The 22,611-nt window shown below is 39.1% G+C and overlaps 1 protein-coding gene across 2 annotated transcripts in view; it reads left to right on the top strand.

Moving 5' to 3' along the window:
- Nme7 (NME/NM23 family member 7) overlaps nucleotides 1-22,611 on the top strand; it is a 150,514-nt gene that overhangs the window by 35,232 nt on the left and 92,671 nt on the right. For both annotated transcript variants that reach the window (XM_087906329.1, XM_087906328.1), the window contains exons 5-8: nucleotides 4,640-4,750; nucleotides 5,881-5,931; nucleotides 7,070-7,277; nucleotides 9,564-9,669. In XM_087906329.1, coding sequence (XP_087762455.1) covers nucleotides 4,640-4,750; nucleotides 5,881-5,931; nucleotides 7,070-7,277; nucleotides 9,564-9,669 — 476 coding nt within the window. The remainder of the gene's footprint in view (nucleotides 1-4,639; nucleotides 4,751-5,880; nucleotides 5,932-7,069; nucleotides 7,278-9,563; nucleotides 9,670-22,611) is intronic.

Raw genomic sequence — 22,611 nt, 5'->3', positions numbered from 1 at the left:
AACTGATCCTATAGGATGGTAAAGTACCTTGGCCAGTCACACTTCTAGACAGCAAACAGAAACAAACTGTATTAGACTTTATTAGTCTGCAGTGTATCTGTTTCTTGATACACTTCTAAACCATATGCTTACTAATACTGTTGAATGGGATGAGTTTTTAAACTGGATATATTTTCATGTGAATAAATATTGAAGTATTTGGCCTTTGTAAATATAGTTATTGAAAATGCTTGCAGTAATATGTTTCCATTGGCTTGAATTATTTCATCATTTTCTTTTCTGATTCTTTTCTAACTGCAAATGGGTAGTAAATAATAGCAGTCATTTGGACGACTTAAAGAAACTTCTGAATCCAGGAATCTCAGTTTACTAGATTTACTTTATGTGTCCATTGCCCTAAAAGGGAGTGCAAGTATTCCGAGCTGCACTGAAGGTGGTATATGTGCTTAGGAGGGTGTATCTGTGTTAGAAGGGTATATCTGTGTTAGAAGGGTGTATCTGTGTTAGAAGGGTGTATCTGTGTTAGAAGGGTGTATCTGTGTTAGAAGGGTGTATCTGTATTAGAAGAATGTATCTGTGTTAGAAGGGTGTATCTGTGTTAGAAGGGTGTATCTGTGTTAGAAGGGTGTATCTGTGTTAGAAGGGTGTATCTGTGTTAGAAGGTATCTTTGTTAGAAGGGTGTATCTGTGCTAGAAGGTATCTTTGTTAGAAGGATGTATCTGTGTTAGAAGGTATCTTTGTTAGAAGGATGTATCTGTGTTAGAAGGGTGTATCTGTGTTAGAAGGGTGTATCTGTGTTAGACGGGTGTATCTGTGTTAGAAGGTATCTTTGTTAGAAGGGTGTATCTGTGTTAGAAGGGTGTATCTGTGCTAGAAGGTATCTTTGTTAGAAGGGTGTATCTGTGTTAGAAGGTATCTTTGTTAGAAGGATGTATCTGTGTTAGAAGGGTGTATCTGTGTTAGAAGGGTGTATCTGTGTTAGAAGGGTGTATCTGTGTTAGACGGGTGTATCTGTGTTAGAAGGTATCTTTGTTAGAAGGGTGTATCTGTGTTAGAAGGGTGTATCTGTGTTAGAAGGTATCTTTGTTAGAAGGGTGTATCTGTGTTAGAAGGATGTATCTGTGTTAGAAGGGTGTATCTGTGTTAGAAGGGTGTATCTGTGTTAGAAGAGTGTATCTGTGTTAGAAGGGTGTATCTGTGTTAGAAGAGTGTATCTGTGTTAGAAGGATGTATCTGTGTTTGAAGGGTGTATCTGTGTTAGAAGGGTGTATCTGTGTTAGAAGGTGGTATCTGTGCTTAGAAGGTATTTAAGGATGGCCTTCTGGGCACAAGAAGAAAGACCTAAATCTGTTTTGAATGCTTAAGTACATCCAAATAATTACAAATGTTTGTTTAACTCATATAGTCATCGTTAATGCATTGTCCATGGTCTCTCTTTTCTCCTGTTAATACTGTGGAATTCTGTTCACTCCTATGAGGCAGCTGCAGGTTTCTGTCTCAGCACTCGGAAGACAGAGGCAGGCAGATTTCTGTGAGTTCAAGGCCAGCCTTGTCTGCAGAGCTAGTTTCTTTCTTTCTTTTTTTAAATTAGATTTTTTTAAAAAATACCAATCCAAATTCTCACTCTCTCCCCTCCTCCCATTCCCTCCACACATCCTAATCCTAAGAGAGGGTAAAGTACATTGCTTTGTGGAAGGTCCAAGGCCCTTCCACATCTAGGCTAAGCAAGGTATACATCCAAAGAGGATAGGATCCCAAAAAGCCAGTACATGCAGTAGAGATAAATCCCAGTGCCACTGCCAGGGGCCCCTCAGTCTGCCCCAGCCATACAACTGTCAGCCACATTCAGAGGGACTATTTTGGTCCTATACTTGTTCCTTCCCAGTCCAGCTGGAGTTGGTCTTAAATTCCTTGCTCATATTCTCATTCCTCCCACTCTTCAACTGGATTTTGTGAGCTCAGTCCAGTGCTCTGATGTGGGTTTCTGCCTCTGTTTCCATCTGTTGTGGGACAAAGGTTCTGTGGTGATATTTAAGATAATCATCAGTCTGACTACAGGGTAAGGCCAGTTCAGGCACCCTCTCCCCTATTGTAATATGAAGGGCCTGCTTGTTGGGGTATCTGTCCTGCCTGGTACCCCACAACCAGCAAGCCCCAAAGAGATCTCCATAAGTTATAAAACTGATTGGCCCATTAGCTCAGTCTTCTTTTAGCTCTTATAGCTTATATTAACCCATTGTTCTTATCTATACTAGCCACATGGCTTGGTACCTTTCACAGCGGAGCAGGTCACATGTTGCTTCTTCGGTGGTCTGAACTGGGAGAAATGGGCTTCCTCCTTCCCAGAATTCTCCTGTCCTCATTGCCCCACCTCTACTTCCTATCTGGTTGACCCGCCTATACTTCCTGCCTGGCCAATCAGCATTTATTTAAAACATGATTGACAGAATACAGACAATTCTCCCACACCACCCTATTGCTTAGGGTCTTAGCTGGGGTCATCCTTGTGGATTCCTGGGAATTTTTCTAGAGCCAGGTTTCTTGCTAACCTCATAATGACTCCCTCAATCAAGATACCTCTTTCCTTAATCTCACTGTGGCACCATGGATTGCGGATTGGACTTCTAGTGCAGAGCTAGTTTCCGGACAGCCAGGGATACACAGAGAAACCCTGTCTTGACACACACCCCCCGCAAAAAAAAAAGAAAGAATAGAAGGATTTCTCTGTCATCAACTCTAGCCAGACAGGGAAGGAATGGGTCCAAACTAGTCCCTCTGAATGTGGGTGACAGTTGTATGGCCAGGGCAGATTGCAGGGCCACTGGTGGTGGCACCAGGACTTGTACCTGTGCTTGTACTGGCATTTGGGGAACCTGTTCTCTTTGGATGGATGCCTTGCTCAGCCTGGATATACTGGGGAGAGCCTTGAACCTTCCCCAGGGCAGTGTGCCTTGCCCTCTCTGAGGAATGGATGGACGTGAGAAGATGGGTGGAGGGAATTGGAGGAGGGAGGAGAGGGAACTGGGATTGGTATGCAGAATGGGGGGGATGGTTTGTTTTCTTTTAAAAAAATAAATTAATAAAAAAGAAGGATTTCTCTAAACAGCTTTGCTGCTCTTACCAGTTAAATTTCTTCACAGAGTGATTTTTCTCCAAACCACAAGTTGCCTGGGATATTGTTGTCCTTTATCCATGAAGTGAGCACATACTTTATGCTTGCCAAGAGAACATAAGAGAACTCACAAATTGGCCATTGTTTAAAATGTATTGTTGTATACTTAGAACAAGCATGTTTATTCCTGTCAGTCTGCTGCTTTCAGAGAGGCCTGGCACGGAACAGACACGCCCCTTGCACAGTGCCCACACTGCGTTGTCTAGGATATTGTGCTACAGCAGGCTGCCGGCCATCTACCCACAGACAGGTCTGCTGCCGTTTTGCTTAGAGTGCGAAGCCTCTGAAAGATGTTCTGTAATGGCTCAGGGAGGATCGTGGTTTCTCAGATATCTGCGTCCGGCCTGCCTTAGTGAAGCCTGGCCAGTTGCTTTCTCGCTGTCCTTGAGAAGGCTAATTTATCATAATGGCTTTCACATTGTTTCCTCTTGAGACTGCCCCCTACTGCATATAACAAGTGCTTGCTTCAGTGCTAGCAAGGGGATGGCAGTGGGAGCTTGCTGGACCGAGTGCAGGGCTCTGGTGGACCCTCTTGGAAGAAAAAGCATGATTCATGTTTAAAGGCTACCATGGCATGTGATATTCACATGTATTGTTGGGTCAGAGGGCATTTGGATGTTTGTGTTTTAACTTTGCCATGAAGAGGCCCAATAGAAGAATTTATAGTTACTTGTGTGTCAGAGCTGAACTGGAAGCATGGCATGCATACGTTTAAGTGGTTTGAAAACACTAAATTTCTAGTATATTTAATGCAAGTTTTTGGGGGGATTAGTTTTCTATATAAAACTATCTTATAGTACATAGACATTTTTAATACCTACATTTTCTAATTTGAATATTAAAACCACATCCACATGCTAGGGCTGATGAGATAGTTCACAGTTAAAGGCATTTGCCCTCCAGCCCGAGGACTGAATTGTATCCCTGACACCCACTTGGCAGAAGAGAGCTGACTCTCAGAGTGGCCCTCAGGCCTCCATATCCAGGCTATGGAATGCTCATGCTCACACACATGAAAAATAAAAGTTTTTAATTAAAAATAACAAGTTTAGTGTTCCTTCCTATTCATTTTCTTCCCTTCTTCCACAACTTCCTCTCATTTTTTATAGGTACAGTCTTGTTATGTATTGTTGCCTGGCCTAGAACTCTCTGTAGACCAGGCTACCCTCAAAGTCACAATAGAGATCTACCTCTTTTGTCTCCTGGGTGCTGGAATTAAAGGGGTATGCCACTACATCCTGCCTCTTGCTTTTTAAAAATAAGATTTAGCTTATTTTCATTTCTTTGGGAAAATAGTGATCTTACTTTATATAATTTTTTAAGTGATATCTTTAATACACTTCCCTATATTTTTAATTTGGATGGTAATGGTCTGATGTGGTTGTTAAGAAAATGACTGCTTGGAATCATAAATTAAAAACTATAGGACTGTTTTTATTTTCAAATTTATTCTTTATTTCTTACAGAACATTAGCACTGATCAAACCGGATGCAGTACCAAAAGCTGGAGAAATAATTGAAATGATAAACAAAAGCGGATTCACTATAACCAAACTCCGAATGATGACGCTCTCGAGGTAATGACTGTGTCGTACATTTTCAGCTATGTAACGTCTTTTTTCTTACCCTTCATTCTTTATGTAAACAAAAGCAAAAAACAAAGAGTCCATAAAATTAAACAAAAGCCTTTCACTGAATGGCAAATATAGACTATCACGATGAAGAAAGCAAGACAATAGATAATCAGCTAATTAAACAACGACCTAACTCTAAGTCACTAGAGGTTGTCAGATTTACACAGCCCTCATTTAACCATGTTGACTTCCGTAGCTCTGTTTGCTTTCTTAATATCAGTTCTTCACATAATCTCTTCTATGTAAGAATAATGTACTTTATGAAAATAATAGAAGACATGATCATCTAATGATTTCTGTTAGTTCTGGTTTCCAAAAGGGATGCATTTAGAAGTGTTTATTTACATTTAATTCGTCTTAGTGTGTATGCCAATATGGCTGTTTACCTCTCTAAAAAACAATATTAATTAACCAAATTTAGATATTTTTGAAGTATTTGATGAAAATAAGGCTTATCCTAATAAGCTTTTTCTATTACAAAATAATTGTGACTCCAGGATAAAGTTGTGCTTATCTTGGGAATGGTAACAAAGTATTCATTGTGCCAAGCGAAGAACAGAGAAATGTGACTCCCTTCTCTTCAGTGTTGGTGACCCCCAGTTCAAGGCAGGACAGAAATAAATGAGGTGATGTAGCGCATAGCAACATTTTGGTCAGTGATGGACTGTGTATGATGGTGTTCTTATAAGATTCCAATGGAGATGAGAAGTTTTGGTCACCTAGTGATGTTACGGTCCTTATTCTGTGGTACAGCTTTATCACTTGAGGGGATGCTAGTGTAAACAGTAGATGGCACTTCCCATCATGTAAAAGTAGAGCAGAGTATGCTGCTGAAATGGAAATGGATGAGGTGTAACATCAGTAAAGAAGTAAACATATCCTCTTCTTTTATCTCAGCATAGGAAGGACTCGTACTTGGGATATGCTGTTTGGTGAAATAAAATTTGTTGGAAAAACATAGTTAATTTGTATACAGATCAAATGCATGTGTGTTTTAATCTATATTTTACTAATATAAGCTAAAATAACTATTTTCAGAAACCTTAACTATTGTTATTTTGCTTATTTTATAGGAAAGAAGCCGCAGACTTTCATGTAGACCACCACTCAAGACCTTTTTATAAGTAAGTGCTTAGCTTCAGAACTAAAAGTATTTTCTCATTAACTTCTATTATAATAGAAAGACTTCTTATATCCACCACTAAATACTTGAGCCTTAATCAGAAACAAATGGATCGCTTATTTAAGTTTTAAGAAGCATCCTTTTATATTTCATTGAATTGAAAATGTGTTTGTAATCATATTTTATGCTGGGAATTTTGTTGTGCTTTTAAGGTCTTGCTTTGGTATCTTTTTTATAATTTATTTTTTTTAAAGAAGGCAAACTCTTGTTTCATTTTACATACCAATCCCAGTTCCCACTCCCTCCTCTCCTCCCATTCTCTCCACCTACCCCTTCTATTTTGGTATCTTTTACGCACAATGCAATATTCACAATATTCTCTCTTAGCATAGTGGGTATAGATCCTTCCTTCTCCGTGCTATCTCCTGGAAGTGCTTTTCTAAGTGGGAAGGAGAAAGAAGGTAGTGTAAAGCAGTTGTAAGGTAACAGGCCTGGCACCCTGTCCTCTGAGAAGGTCCTGTCCTCTCTCTTTTGCCTCTGCTTAAGAAAGTGAGGGACTGGATGTCACTTTTCTCAAGTTAACTTTACCATTGCTGCCGTGTGCACATGAAGAGGTGGAGAAATGAAATAAAGTGTCAGCTTTCCTTCCCAGGGAACTGGGACTAAGGAATAAACTTTCAACAAAGCCCTGTGTGTGTGGTTGATCGTTTAGTATATCACAACCCAGAGCAGCCTTCTGCTGACAAAGGGCGAGTGTTTGAAGGCCTGCTGACATGCTTTTTCTTAAGTTGATTTAGAGCTGTCACTCTCTGCGTTGAAAATGTTACAAAATGTCATGCTCATTCCTTTGTTATTGTACAGTTCTACCTGACTGCCACAGTAAACCATATGAAAATCAAAAGGGGATCGCTTTTGTCCTACGTAGAGTACTGGGAAAGCTAGGTCAACACCGTGCAGTTTAAGTTGGTGGAATCGTCAGAATTCAGCAGGCCTTTCTTTTCCCCTGCTAACAGTAGTGCACTCCATGTACGCTTCGCTGGGCCCAGAAACTCTGGTCCTGAAATTACTGATGTTACTGTTAAGGCCGATGTCCAGATTGACGGAGCAGAGAAGTAATTCAGGTTTCCCCTGTTCCCTAGCGAACTGATCCAGTTTATTACAAGTGGTCCGGTTATTGCCATGGAGATTTTAAGAGATGATGCGATATGTGAGTGGAAAAGATTGCTTGGACCCGCAAACTCTGGGCTAGCTCGCACAGATGCCCCCGGAAGCATCAGAGCCCTCTTTGGGACAGATGGCATCCGAAACGCGGCTCATGGCCCTGATTCTTTTGCATCTGCTGCCAGAGTAAGTCGTTTTGAGAAATATTTTTTTTCCGTTTTGTTTGGGAAATTGTTTTATGTCAGAATGAAATATTTCTCCCGCTGAGGACTTTGGGAGGATTAGAACAGCTGGCATAGTAGTGGTGAACACCTGTTGGCGTTTTCCTAGGCTCGAGTAGTTCACGTGACTCAGAGGATCACGTGGCTCAGAGGCAATACCTCCTTTTAAATCAGTTGTGTTGGTCACAGTTGAGCGCAGTTTTCTCCAGATCTGACCCTTGTTCCTATACATCTTTCTGTAAAGGCCTAAGTTGCTGACCCTCATGTTTGTGTCTGAATTCAATTAAGAATACTAGTGTATGGATCTGTGGTAGATATTCCAAAAGAAGGCTTCCTTTGAGTAGTCTGTTTGTAGTTCAGACAAGCACTGTTAGCTAATTAGGGGTCTAGGAGAAATACTAGAAACGTGGAAATACAGCTTGTGTAAAGATGCAAGAACTCTGGGCCTTGGGCCAACAAGACGGCTTAGTGGGTAAAGGCACTTGGATCAACACCCGATGTCCTGACTTTGTTACCCTGCGGTGGAAGGAGTGAATTTATTCTCCATGTTCTCTGGCCTCTGGCCATGCATGTATACATAGGTGCATAGGTAGAAAGACAGACAGACAGATGTAATAAAAGTTTTAAAGGAAAAAAATTTTTAACAACAACAAATTAAAAATTATCCTGTGAGCATCTTCTTAGAAGATTGGGTTTGAATGTTTCTAACAGCTTATTTGTAATAGCACAGATGTCCATCAGAAGAATAAATGAACAAGCCATGCTGCAGCCATCAATAGCATATTATTGTCAGAGAGAGAGAGAAAGAAATGAATGAAGGATTACAGGGAATGAATCTCAAAATATTTTGAATTAAAGAAGCTAGAAAAAATTATATGACTCTATATAAAATTCCAAAAATTCGTTTTTAGTGACAAAAGCAGGTCAACAACAACAATAGTAATAGTTAATTATTCTTTTTAAATGCCCTGCCAACAGGGTCACTGACATATAGGTGTTTGAGTACATTCTCCTCCTCCCTTTTGCTTATGTCTTAAAAAAGTATTTACACATCAAAATAGAAGGGAGACCATTAGAGAAGAGGATGGGGAGGAAAGAGGAACAAGCAAGGAGGGTAATGTGGGGCTGGCTAGGACCACAGTGTGTTTTACTTCTGTGAAAATATCCCATGAAGCCTGTTATTCTGTATAATTAATGTAGACCAATAAACTATGAAAGTTCGCTAGTGTGGTTTTGATTTATCTTATTGTAAATTTGAGTCATGGTCTCACTATGTAGCCGTGGTTGACCTGGAACTTACTCCATAGGTGAGGCCGGCTTGTACTGGCAATGGACCCCCTGCCTCTGCCTCCTGAATGGTAGGTTTGATCTTTCCAGTGTATCAGTGAGAAGAAAATACTAACTCTGTGGCAGGTTTTGGTTTTGGTGTTTGGGGAGCTACTGAGCTCTGCAAGTTGGTTCTTTGTAAGTTTATAATCTGATCGAGGACAGGTACCAACTGTGACAGATGTGTGGCGTTGGTGCATCAGGAAAAGCTCGCTAGAGGTGATAGCATTTCGCTATTCGTTCACTGGCAGATGTTTTGGAGTATGGAACAGAGGTTTTTATGGAGACTATCGTGGAAAGAATAGTGCTAAAAGCTCAGGGACACCATTTCAGTAATTAAAGACTCGATAAATGTGAACATCTTTGTGGTTCACTCGGATTGCTGACTTCTAGTTTAATGAGCCATGATTAAAGCAAATAACCACTGTATGAATCAGGTCATAATATAGTGCTCATTTTGGTTTGTAATAGAACTGTTGTAAATTATTGTTATTAACTGCAATTCTCAGACACCCTAAACATTAATTTTTCTGTTTCCGTGAAGATGTGCTTGTTTTAACTTTATTTTATATATTTTATTTTTAAACTTAATATTAATCTGTATTTATGAACTATACTTTGGGGAAAGTAAGAACTTCATGCTGTTTTTTCCCAACTCTCAGAATTTGTTGAAACCTTGTCACTTATGATAGAGACCACCCAATGATGTCTTCGCATTGCTTTTATGCTATTTGCATGTTCCTCTGACTGTTAAGTGCTGAAATGGAAGCTAAGTTACTCAGTTTTTCAAATTCACATTTAGAAAATTTGAAAAATTAAATTTATATCATGAAACTGTAAAAGAAACCTCCAGAAATACTCTGTAAGTTTCACATAAGAGATCATTCTTCTCAAAATCCCTTTTCTCATCTTTCTGTATCTATAGGAAATGGAATTATTTTTTCCTACAAGTGGAGGCTGTGGACCAGCAAACACTGCTAAGTTTACCAACTGTACCTGCTGCATTGTTAAGCCCCATGCCATCAGTGAAGGTAAAAGCCCTGTTGTAAATGTTTCATTAATAGAATAGTTCATTTTGTTAATGTTTGTTTTCTTGCTGTGTTTTACATGATGAACTTCAAGTATACTTTAATATTTCAGTCTTTTCTTTGAAGGCACATGAGTCACGGCAACATTTAAGGAGAAATCTGTCTAAATTCCTGTCTTTGTTTTGGTATCTGTGCATTCTTAGTAGTTGTTCCTTTGGCTATTGGTCATGGCTGTGCTCATTCATGCTATGCTCAGATCTTCCTTCCCTGGTTCTAACTTTCCTTCTGTCTTTCCAACCACTTAACTAGGTTTCACTCAGTTCTCTTAATTAGCACTCCAGAGCATATCTGAAGCATAGAGCATGTCTGAAGCATTGTGTATGGGGCTGGAGAGACGACTCAGCAGTTACATGCGGTTGTTGTTCTTGCTGAGGACCTGGGTTTAGTTCCCAGCACCCATGTGGTGGTTGATAGTCATCCACAGCTCCTGTCCCTGGAGATCTGATGCCCTCTTCTGACCTTGAGGGCACCAGTCATGCATGTGTTGCACATACCTACATGCAGACAAAGCACTCATACACATAAAATTAAAAAAAATTAAACAGTGATTATTACCCCCAGAGCACATCTTTCCTGAGAAAGTTGAAGATATTCCCTCCAGTTCTATACATCTGAAGCAGTTCTTTGATAGACATGAATACCCATATTTATATGTCTCTGTGTATGTATATAGACACACACACGTAAGTGTATGTGCCTGTGTACACTGAGAGTGCAAGTTCACTTCTTTTGGGGGGGGATTTTTGCATCATTTATTTATTTTTTTTTCAGAGTATATATTTTTCTAATTTATTTATTTATTTATTTATTTATTGAAAGTAATTCTATTAAATTATAAAAGTTTCCATTTCCGACCCTCCTCCCACCACCCTCCCACTCCTTCCACTCCCTCTCCTCCTCCCTCTCCATCCCTAAGAGCAGTCAGGGTTTCCTGCCCTGTGGGAAGTTCAAGTTCCTCCCCGCTCCCTCCAGGTCCAGGAAGGTGAGTGTCCAGACAGACTGGATCCGCAAAATCCAGTGTATGCAGAGGAAACAAGTCCCAGTGTCATTGTCAATGGCTTTTCAGAAAGACTCCGGGCCAGCCACATTCAGAGAATCTGGTTGGATCGCATCCTCGTTCAGTTCCAGTCCAACTGGCCTTGGTAAACTCTCATTAGATCCGTCCCCTTGTATCAGTGGGTGATAGCATCCCTCGCAGTCCTTATTTCCTTTTTCATTTTCTTCATCCTTCTGCTCCTCATTTGGACCTTGGGGGGCTCAGTCCGGTGCTCCAATGTGGGTCTCCGTCTGTATCGCCATCCATCATCGGATGAAGGTTCTCTCTGGTCTTGCCTTCTTTGCTCACGTTCTCTTTCCTTCTGCTTCTCGTTTGGACCTAGGGAGTTAAGTCCAGTGTTCCGATGTAGGTCTCTGTCTCTATCTCCATCCATCGCCAGATGAAGGTTCTGGGACTCTTGTCTATTTCCAATCTCCAGGCGGATAGCTACATGATTTTCATCAGGTTCACCTTCTTATTTAGCTTCTCTAGGATCACGAATAATAGGCTCAAAGACCTTTAATTATGGTTAGAATCCACATATGAGTGAATACATACCATATTCCTCTTTTTGGGTCTGGCTTACCTCATTCAGTAAGGCGTTTTCTATTTCCATCCATTTGCATGCAAAATTTAAGATGTCATTGTTTTTTACCGCTGAGTAAAACTCTAATGTGTATATGTTCCACACCTTTTTTAACCATTCTTCTATTGAGGGGCACCTAGGTTGTTTCCAGGTTCTGGCTATTACAAATAGTGCTACTATGAACATAGTTGAACAAATGCTTTTGTAGTATGTTAGGGCATCTCTTGGGTATATTCCCAAGAGTGGAATTGCTGGGTCCTGAGGGAGGTTGACTCCCAGTTTCCTGAGAAACCGCCACACTGATTTCCACAGTGGCTGCACAAGTTTGCATTCCCACCGACAATGGATGAGTGTTCCCCTCATTCCACATCCTCTCCAGCATAGGCTATCATTGGTGTTTTTGAGTTTGGCTATTCTGACAGGTGTAAGATGATATCTCAAAGTTGTTTTGATTTGCATTTCCCTGATCGCTAAGGAGGTTGAGCATGACCTTAAGTGCCTTTTGGCCATTCGAAGTTCATCTGTTGTGAATTCTCTGTTCAGTTCAGTACCCCATTTTTTAATTGGGTTAATTAGAGTTTTAGTGTCTAGTTTCTTGAGTTCTTTGTATATTTTGGAGATCAGACCTTTGTCTGATGAGGGGTTGGTGAAGATCTTCTCCCAGTCGAAAGGTAGCCTTTTTGTCTTACTGACATTGTCCTTTGCTTTGCAGAAGCTTCTCAGTTTCAGTAGGTCCCATTTATTCATTGTTTCTCTTATTGTCTGCGCTCCTGGGGTTCTGCTTAGGAAGTGGTCTCCTGTGCCTATATCTTGTAGACTACTTCCCACTTTCTCTTCTATCAGGTTCAAAGTGGTCAGATTAATGTTGATGTCTTTAATCCATTTGGACCTGAGTTTTGTGCATGGTGATAGATATAGATCTATTTTCATTCTTCTACAGGTTGACATCCAGTTATGCCAGCACCATTTGTTAAAGATGCTTTCCTTCTTTCATTGTATACCTTTAGCTCCCTTGTCAAATATCAGGTGTTCATACGTTTGTGGGTTAATACCCAGGTCTTCTATTCGATTCCATAGGTCGACTTCTCTGTTGTTATGCCAATACCAAGCTGTTTTCAATACTGTTGCTCTGTAATAGAGTTTGAAGTCAGGGATGGTAATGCCTCTAGAAGTTCCTTTATTGTATAAGATTGTTTTGGCTATCCTGGGTTTTTTGTTTTTCCATATAAACTTGATTATTGTTCTCTCAAGGTCTGTGAAGAAGTTTGATGGGATTTTGATGGGAATTGCATTGAATCTATAGATTGCTTTTGGTAGAATTGCCATTTTTACTATGTTGATTCTCCCAATCCAAGAGCAGGGGAGGTCTTTCCATTTTCTGGTATCCTCCTCAATTTCTTTCTTCAAGGACTTAAAGTTCTTGTCAAATAGGTCTTTCACTTCCTTGGTTAGAGTTACCCCAAGATATTTTATGCTATTTGTGGCTATCATGAAAGGTGATGTTTCTCTGATTTCCCTCTCTGCTTCTTTATCCTTTGTGTATAGGTGGGCAACCGATTTTTTGGAGTTGATCTTGTATCCTGCCACATTACTAAAGGTGTTTATCAACTGTAGGAGTTCTTTGGTCGAGTTTTTGGGGTCGCTTATGTACACTATTATATCGTCTGCAAACAACGAAAGTTTAACTTCATCCTTTCCAATTCGAATCCCCTTGATCCCCTTATGTTGTCTTATTGCTATTGCTAGAACTTCAAGCACTATATTGAAGAGGTATGGAGAGAGTGGACAGCCTTGTCGTGTTCCTGATTTTAGTGGAATGGCTTTGAGTTTCTCTCCGTTCAATTTGATGTTAGCTGTCGGCTTACTATATATTGCTTTTATTATATTTAGGTATGATCCTCGTATACCCAATCTCTCCAACACCTTTATCATAGAGGGGTGTTGAATTTTGTCAAATGCTTTTTCAGCATCCAATGAAATGATCATATGGTTTTTTTCTTTCAGTTTATTTATATGATGGATTACATTGATAGATTTGCGTATGTTGAACCAGCCCTGCATCTCTGGGATGAAGCCCACTTGATCATAATGGATAATTTTTCTAATGTATTCTTGGATTCGGTTTGCCAGTGTTTTATTGAGTATTTTAGCGTCAATGTTCATGAGTGAAATTGGTCTGTAATTCTCTTTCTTGGTTGTGTCTTTGTGTGGTTTTGGTATCAGGGTAACTGTAGCTTCATAAAAAGAGTTTGGCAATGATTCTTCTGTTTCTATATTGTGAAATACATTAAGGAGTATAGGTATTAGCTCTTCCTGGAAGTTCTGGTAGAATTCTGCATTGAAACCATCTGGTCCTGGGCTTTTTTTGGTCGGGAGGTTTTTGATAACAGCTTCTAATTCTTCGCGACCAACAGGTCTATTTAGATTGTTCACCTGGTCTTGATTTAACTTTGGTAAATGGTATTTATCTAAAACCCAATCCATTTCTTGTACATTTTCCAACTTTGTGGCATATAAACTCTCGTAGTAAGATCTAATGATTCTCTGAATTTCCACTGTGTCTGTTGTTATGTCCCCCTTTTCATTTCTGATCTTATTAATTTGAGTGTTCTCTCTCTGCCATTTGATTAGTTTGGCTAGGGGTTTGTCAATCTTGTTGATTTTCTCCAAGAACCAACTTTTTGTTTTATTGATTTTTTGGATTGTTTTCTGTGTTTCTATTTTGTTGATTTCAGCCCTCAGTTTGATTATTTCCAATCTTCTACTCCTCCTGGGAGAGTCTGCTTCTTTTTTTTCCAGAGCTTTTAGGTGTGCTGTTAAGTCTCCAATATGTGCTTTCTCCATTTTCTTTAATTGGGCACTTAGTGCTATGAATTTTCCTCTTAGCACTGCTTTCATTGTGTCCCATAAGTTTGAGTATGTTGTGTCTTTATTTTCATTAAATTCAAGGAAGACTTTAACTTCTTTCTTTATTTCTTCCTTGACCCAGGGATGATTCAGTAGTTGACTGTTCAACTTCCACGCGTTTGTAGGCTTTCTGGTGTTCGAATTATTTTTGAATTCTAACTTTATTCCGTGGTGATCCGACAAAACACAGGTGATTACTAGTATTTTTTTGTATCTGTGTAAGTTTGCTTTGTTACCGAGTATGTGGTCAATTTTTGAGAAGGTTCCATGAGCTGCAGAGAAGAAGGTATATTCTTTTTTTTTTTGGGTGGAATGTTCTATAGATGTCTGTTAAGTCCATTTGATTCATTACCTCTAGTAATTCTCTTATTTCTCTGTTGAGTTTCTGTTTGATTGACCTGTCCATTGGTGAGAGAGGTGTGTTGAAGTCTCCTACTATTAGTGTGTGTGGTTTGATGACTGCCTTGAGTTCTAAAAGTTTTTCTTTTACATAAGTGGGTGCTTTTATATTAGGGGCATAGATATTCAGGATTGAGACTTCCTCCTGATTAATTGTTCCTGTTATGAGTATGAAATGTCCATCTCCATCTCTTCTGATTGATTTTAGTTTGAAGTCAATTTTGTTAGATATTAGAATGGCCACACCAGCTTGTTTCTTAGGTCCGTTTGCTTGGAAAACCTTTTCCCAACCCTTTACTCTGAGTAGTTGTCTATCTTTGTGGTTGAGGTGTGTTTCTTGTAAACAGCAGAATGTTGGATCCTGTTTTCTTATCCAGTCTCTTAGTCTGTGCCTTTTTATAGGTGAGTTGAGTTCATTAATATTAAGTGATATTAATGACCAGTGGTTGTTGACTGCGGTTATTATTTTTTTTTTGCGTGTGTGTAGTAGAGTTTGTGTGTTTCTCTTCTTTGAGTTGTGGTTGTGAAGGGTTGCTAGATGTCTGAGTTATTGTAGGCAGTGTTGGCAATGTTGGATTCCTTGGGTTGCAATTTTCCTTCTATTACTTTCTGTAAGGCTGGATTTGTGGCTACAAATTGTTTAAATTTATTTTTATCCTGGAATATTTTGTTTTCTCCGTTGATAGTGAATGATAGCTTGGCTGGGTATAGTAGTCTGGGTTTGCATCCATGGTCTCTTAGTTTCTGCAGTACCTCTATCCAGGATCTTCTGGCTTTCATGGTTTCCATAGAGAAGTCTGGTGTAAGCCTGATAGGTTTACCTTTATAAGTCACTTGACCTTTTTCCTTTGCAGCTCTTAATATTCTTTCTTTAATCTGTATATTTTGTGTTTTGATTATTATATGGTGAGGGGACGTTTTTTTTTTCAATCCAGTCTATTCGGTGTTCTGTATGCTTCTTGAACCTTCATAGGAATATCGTTCTTTAGATTGGGAAAGTTTTCTTCTATAATTTTGTTAAATATATTTTCTGGGCCTTTGATCTGCAGTTCTTCTCCTTCTTCAATCCCTATTATTCTTAGATTTGGTTTTTTTATTGTGTCCCAGATTTCCTGAATGTTTTGTGAAGAGAATTTGTTGGATTTGCCGTTTTCTTTGACCAGAGCATTTATTTTCTCTATGGTATCTTCAGAATCTGAGATTCGTTCTTCTATCTCTTGTATTCTATTGGTTATGCTTGATTCTGTAGTCTCCGTTCGTTTACCTAGGTTTTCCATATCCAGCCGGTTCTCGGTTTATGTTTTCTTCATTGCCTCCATTTCAGTTTTCAATTCTTGGACTGTTTCCTTTACCTGTTTGATTGTTTTTTCTTGGTTTCTCAGGGTATCATTCACGGATTTACTTATTTCTTCAAACTTTTTGTTATATCTCTCATCCATTTCTATACTCATTTCTTCAAACTTTTTGTTATACTTCTTATCCAATTCTTTAAGGGAGTTAGTCATATCCTGTTTAAGGGACTCTATTGCTTTCATAATGGCACTTTTTTCCACTTCTTCTGGGTTAGAGTGTTCAAGTCCTTCTATTGTAGGGTCGTTGGGATCTGGTGTTTTCAAGTTGTTTTTCAGATTGTTGGAGGAGGTCTTGCCTTGGCGTCTGCCCATCTCTTCGTTCAAATGCTCTCTATTGGAACTTCTGGTAGCGGGTCAGGTTCCCTTGTTGAGCAGGGAATTCACTGATAGAATGCCTACCTTTCCTCAGGCAGGCTATTGAAGCACAGGCACTCCCTCTTTCCGGGATGCGCCTACAGAGCAGGCCCAGCATGCAAGGCAGCTGAGCTGGGGAAATTTTATGGCCCCAGTGGGAAGGGAGAAATATAGGAATTTGTACCTGGATGGAAGCTGGGATGGCAGGCGGGAGAGCTTAGCAGGGTGGAGCCAGCACTGCAGGGTGACCTGGGAGTCTATAGGGTTGGGGAAAGTCCGAGCTCGTCCTCGCAGGGCCCCTGCCGCAGGCCTGAAGCAAACTCACCCCTCCGGTGGCCCTCTGGATGGAAGCTGGGATGGCTGGCGGGGGAGCTTAGCAGGGTGGAGTCAGCACTGCCGCAAGTTCACTTCTTGCTTCTGTTTCCTCACGTGTTTGAGTCTGTTGTGTGCATCTGTCAGTTGCTACAAGTTGTTTTGGAAATGAAATTTAATTTAAAAGATATTCCTTGGAGACTAGAATATACTGACTCAGATGCAGAATTGAGTGTAGTTTTATGTATTCTAAGCATATGTACAGTAAAGAAACTTGAAGATATACATATTTGTATGTGAGATAATAAAAAGTTCCCTGAACAGAGGTGGGTTACACACTTGTAATCCTAGCACTCAGAAGTCTAAGGCAGAAAATCCTGAGCTACATGGTGAGTTTGAGACAAGCCTGGACTATATATAGCAAGACCTTATTGCAAAACACAATAACTGCTTCCTAATGCCAGAATTTTCATTGTTAATATTTTGATGTGTTTTTTCTGCATTTGTGTGTGTGCCTATATGATGCATACATATGAGCATAACGTAGCTGAGGTGTGTATCTATATTCTGTTCCTCTAATTTATTTTTTTGTGAGCATTTTAGATCTTTCTTTGAGGCATCATGAATATTTTAATTACTGATTGAATATTTCATAATAATCCTATGTATGATGTTTGTATACTTGGGTTGTTTCTAGTTTTTTATTAAGAATAACTGGCATCTTCTCTTGTGTTCTTTTCCTTGTTTTGGTTTGCCTTGTCCAACTTTGATGCAATAGTTCTTGTTTTATCTTATTATTTTGTTGGGGTTTTTATTGTTGTTGTTATCTCTTAGAAGCCTGTTCTTTTCTAATAAGAGACAGAAAGGGAGTGGATCCTGATAGAATGGGAGGTGGGGAGGAACTGAGAGGAGTCAAGGGAGGTGAAGCTGTAATCAGAATATTCTGTATGAGAACAAAAATCTATTTTCAATAAAAAAATAAAGATTTTGTAGAATATCTTTCTACATAAATATTTGATGGTTTTTCTAATCATTTCCTCTGGCTACATTTTTAGAAGTCCTATTATTGGTTGAAAGGATATGAACCTTAAAGATCTTATACATAATTAATGCATCTTTAATTATTTAGAAAGTGCTTTATTATCATACTGGTCTTTAGGAACATAATTGTGAGGCATTCCCACTCATGATGGATAGTAAACACGTGTGTTAGTTACCACTGTGCCATAGTTAATGGTCCTTTTCCATACATGATGTGTAATAAAGACATATGTTACTTAGCACTCTGCCAGATAGCAGACTGGCCAAGACCTTAGAATCATCGCTTTGCACGAGCAGAGCAAGGATGCTGTGTAGGTGGAGTCATCATTCTTCTCCAAGTTAGCTTGCTGGGGTCCCGAGAGACTGACACTGTTTTTCTTAATGTAGAGTAGGAAGCCCAGGATCCAAACTGTTCTGTTCCGGTTGTGTTTGTTTGTCTGAGACGGTCCCATTTCACCCAGGCTGCTGTGAAACTTATTGTGTAGCTGAGAATGACCTTGAGTTCCTGATCCTCCTGTCTACTGAGAATGCTGGCCTATCAGGCACCTGCTACCGTGAATACCCTGTGTTTTCTAATTTTCATGTTTTCAACATCAGCAAAAACACAAGCATCACATGTTTGGTAGATTTTTACAGGAAATGATAGCAATGTAGATGGCCTCTGTGGTAATAATGAAGTATAGTCTAAAGTCTCATATCAAATTTGTTACTATATTCATGTGCTCCCTAGAAATTGCTGGTTAATGCTGCATTTACTTTTCCTGCCTAGAATATATATGCAAATGTGCATGTACATACACACATATAGCTAATATAACACATATACATCCCCAAGGCTATTTATATGTATATGTATGGTGTACATGTACATGGAAGTACATGTACATATATGGTTTTTCTACCTTGGAGTGGCAGGTATGAATTTATAAATGCTATGTAAAAATTTTTTTAGTTTTTTTTTTACGTTTGCATATGTATGTACAAACGTAAGACCTGTCTGAATGTGAGGAAACAAATTCTTACTTAAATTGCTCAACTTCAACATCTATCTTAATATGTTTTATTCAGTTAGGTATCTATCTGATCTATTCTGAGGACCAAACCTTGTACTTGCTAGGCAAGCACTCTCTTGAGGTAAATCCTCATCTCCTGTTTAAATTTTTTATAAAGAAAAAAAAAGTGATACTAAAGTAAAATAAAGCAAGATTAGAATAAATACTAGCTTTTGGACAAATACTAGCTATATTACTTAAATCACATAAGTAAATATAAGTGAGATCTAATAAAAATACGTAAGTTTACATCAAAATGCTCAATTTTATTATACACCTATATAATTTTGGTAGAGCTGTTTTATTATCTGTTTTATTATCTGTCTTTGCTCTTCGATACTAGCAGTGAAGCCCGGGCTTTGCATAAACCAGACACGGCCTTGCTGTTGTGCCGCATTCCCATCTACTTTTCAAGCTCGAAACCGTTAATATAAAACTAATTAAGCAAAAGAAGTTTTCACAAAATATTCTCAGATGTCAGCATGAACATTGACATTTTAAGGTTTTTATCAACTTTTCCCCTTGTTTCTAAACTTGGATTACAGTGGTACTTTGTTTTAAAATTTGGGATTAGCTCAAATCACTATGATAAGAATGAAATTCGAAGTTTGAAGTCTTATGTCCAATTTTTGTAGTCCTGTAATTTTTTCATATTTATCTCCTTCTGTAATAATTCCTTATGCTGGTATATTTGATTTTTACCCATGGGCTAGGCGAGGCAGTGAAAAGAGATTTAAAGGGGATTTCTGGTTTGAGGGACTGAAGTGGAATGTGTTGAATCCTGGCTTCCTTCAGACTCCCCTGAGTACCTGATACCAAGAAACCTGCATTAGGCTTCCTGCCCACTAACCCATAAGGAAGAGCACAACCTTGATGCCGTCTTCCGTGGCCCAGGCCTGTGGAGAGGCCGTCAGATGCTGTCCACAGTGGGTTCTCCTGCCTCTGCAGGGAGCTAGTGGAAACCGTGCAAAGCTCAGGCCACACTTGAGGGTTGGAATAGCGCACTGAAGTTGGAATCATAGCTAAGTCCTTTTTACAGTTGCTGATAAGTAAGTTGTTTGCCCAGTTGGAAGGAAACTGTGAAACAGTGGCCACTGTCTGCGTCATCTTTTGTTGGGATAAATGAGCTGGGGGGAGTTCCTGGTGTGCACAATGAGGTCCTTTAACTGACTTACATCCTTATCTTTCAGGGTAGGAATTTCTGGGCGTAAATGGTAGTCATGTGTTTGTAGGCAGTCTTATTCCTCGTCCCACACTTAATCTACAAGGTTGCAGTAATTTCTCTTCTCACTTCTAAGAGAGCTAGGAAAAAAGAGAAACTTCAGGTTTTGGTTTTTTTTTAAAAAAATACATGGTAGGGAAAAAGTGTGTTTGAGATTTTACTGTCTTTTTTTATATACAGAATGAAATACGTTTTCAGTTTGGAACTCAGAATTTAGAAGAAAGTAAATGAGTGTTTCATTTCATTTTTTAATTTTTAATTTCAAAATTATGCAACATGTTTGTTTATATATTCTCAATATTATTTATATGTAGTTAATTTAATTCTGTCCATAAAATGAAGTCATAAGCCAGGCAGTGGTAGCACACACCTTTAATTACAATGCTCAGGAGGCAGAGACAGGCGGATCTCTGTGAGTTCAAAGCCAACCTGGTCTATAGAGCGAGGTCCAGGACAGGCTCTAAAGCTACAGAGAAATCCTGTCTCAAAAAACAAAACAAAACAAAAAACATAGTCATAAATAATATACAGGGAAAGTACAATAAATAGTAGCTATATAACTTAGTAATAGATTTATTTAACTGGAATATAAAATAATATGATTGAAGGGTAGTATCAAAATGAAAATTTTTGTTACATATATAATTTTTATTTTTATACAGGCTTAAATCATTTCAGTCAGTTCTCTAAAAGTTAGATAGAGATATAGGCAGATAATTTTATTCTGAAATCTAATTATGTCCCTTAATACTGTTATGTTGATTATTACCCATTGATACTAGATCAATTATTTTATCTTTTTGTATCCTGTTTGCCTATTTATAAAATGATAACAATGTTATCCCTTCTTCATGACTAAGGACAATATGGAAGGTGCTGAGGACAGTACCCAACGCTTGTTAAATGCTGTATGTTTCTAATGCCGTTGCTATTGTCATTGTTCTTCTTTTCCTACCAACACTGCTGCTAGGATCCTTAGCTTAACTGCTGAGTATAGTTGCATGGCTCCCGAGGGGAAGGGCCGTTTAAAACTGTCAAAACCCAGCATCCGCAGGAAAAGGAAGAGTCTTGTCCTTGTTTAAGGCAAAAAGGACTTTAATTATTTTCCTCAGTTCAAGCCTGTGTCTAAGTTCCTAAAGTGAGATTGTTGCTTAAAATGAACAAATTCAGCAGCTACTTTCTTTTCTTTATTCCTTAACAATTTGTATCATTTATACCATGTATCTTGAGTGTATTCACCCCCAACTCCTGGCTTCCATTTCCCCTAGACGTCTCCAAACCCATCCCTTTCCCACTTTCATGTTTCCTCCTTCCTTCCTTCCTTCCTTCCTTTCTTTCTTCCTTCCTTCCTTCCTTCCCCCCTTCCTTCCTTCCTTCCTTCCTTCCTTCTTTCTTTCTTTCCCTCCCTTCTTCCCTCCATCTTTCCTTCCTTCATCAATTCCTTTTTCAGTCCTTCACTCCACCCCTGTAATCCATTGAATCCACTTAGTGATGCCTGCTGGATATTGACCTTATTGGCCTGATCTTATGTGGGTAACCATAACTACAGTGAGGTCATAAGTGCAGTGACCATGCTGTGCCCAGAAGACAGCACTGCACGGCACTCCTCCCCATTTTCCAGCTCTTCCGGTCTCTGCACCCGCTCTCTGCCTTGATGCCCCCCTAGCCTCGGGCGCAAGTGTGGATAGACAGACTGATATAGATGGCCCAGCTAAGGCTAAAAGCTCTGCAGTCACTTGTTCTCCGCACTCTGACCAGTTAGGAGTCTGCATAAGCTTCTACCCACTGAAGAAGCTGCTTTGGCCAAGGTTGAGCGCAGCACAGATCTACGGGTATAAATATAAATATTCAGAAGGCAGGTTGACAAAGTGTCCATTTGGCAAGCAGGAGTAGTAGATTCCCCTTTAGGGCCTATGACCTGTTAGCTATGGGTTTTTGGTCAGCTGTACAGCATAAGCCCTGCTTTCTGGTTGACTCTTAGGGTTGGTGCTAGGCGGGAGGTAGGAACTAAACGGGGAATTCCTCTTTTGCACATGAAAAGGCCAATGTTTAATTTGTTAGAAATTTTCCATCCTTATAACAGGCTCATTCATTATACAGTTTTATTACATTGATCATAACACAGTTGGTTCTGAAGTTTTGCTTCTTTCGTAATATAAATCAAGGTGTTTGAAACTTTGTCTTCAATGTGAAGTCTATATATTCCATGATTCTGTGGAACTGTGTCAAAATTCATAATAAAGAACCCTGTGGTCCGTGTTTTCATTTTGTTTGGGTTGTAAAATTAATTCAGTTTTAATGAGACTATTTCAAAGCAATTTTAGTATTTTTAAAATAAAGTTATGAAGGCGCTGTTGAGTTTTCCTTGTTTAATCAGTTGCAGAGCTTTTATTAGCACAGGGACAACTTTTAACTTTGGTGCTAGAATTGCCCTGGTGATGTCTGCCTGAAGCAGGACTGGTAGCAATAAGTTTATAAAACAATGTGTTTCCATATGATATTTCCTTTTATTTTTTATTTAATTTTATTATTTCTTAAGTTTTTTTAAAAGATTAGTTTAAATTTATTATGTATTCAATGTTCATGTATCCCTGCAGGCCAGAAGAGGGCACCAGGCTTCATTA

The sequence above is a fragment of the Myodes glareolus genome, chromosome 5, assembly GCF_982192425.1.
Source record: "Myodes glareolus chromosome 5, mMyoGla1.1, whole genome shotgun sequence".
Classification (NCBI taxonomy): domain Eukaryota; kingdom Metazoa; phylum Chordata; class Mammalia; order Rodentia; family Cricetidae; genus Myodes; species Myodes glareolus.
The sequence above is the reverse complement of the archived record's forward strand: the minus strand, read 5'-3'. Positions and strand labels throughout refer to the sequence as shown.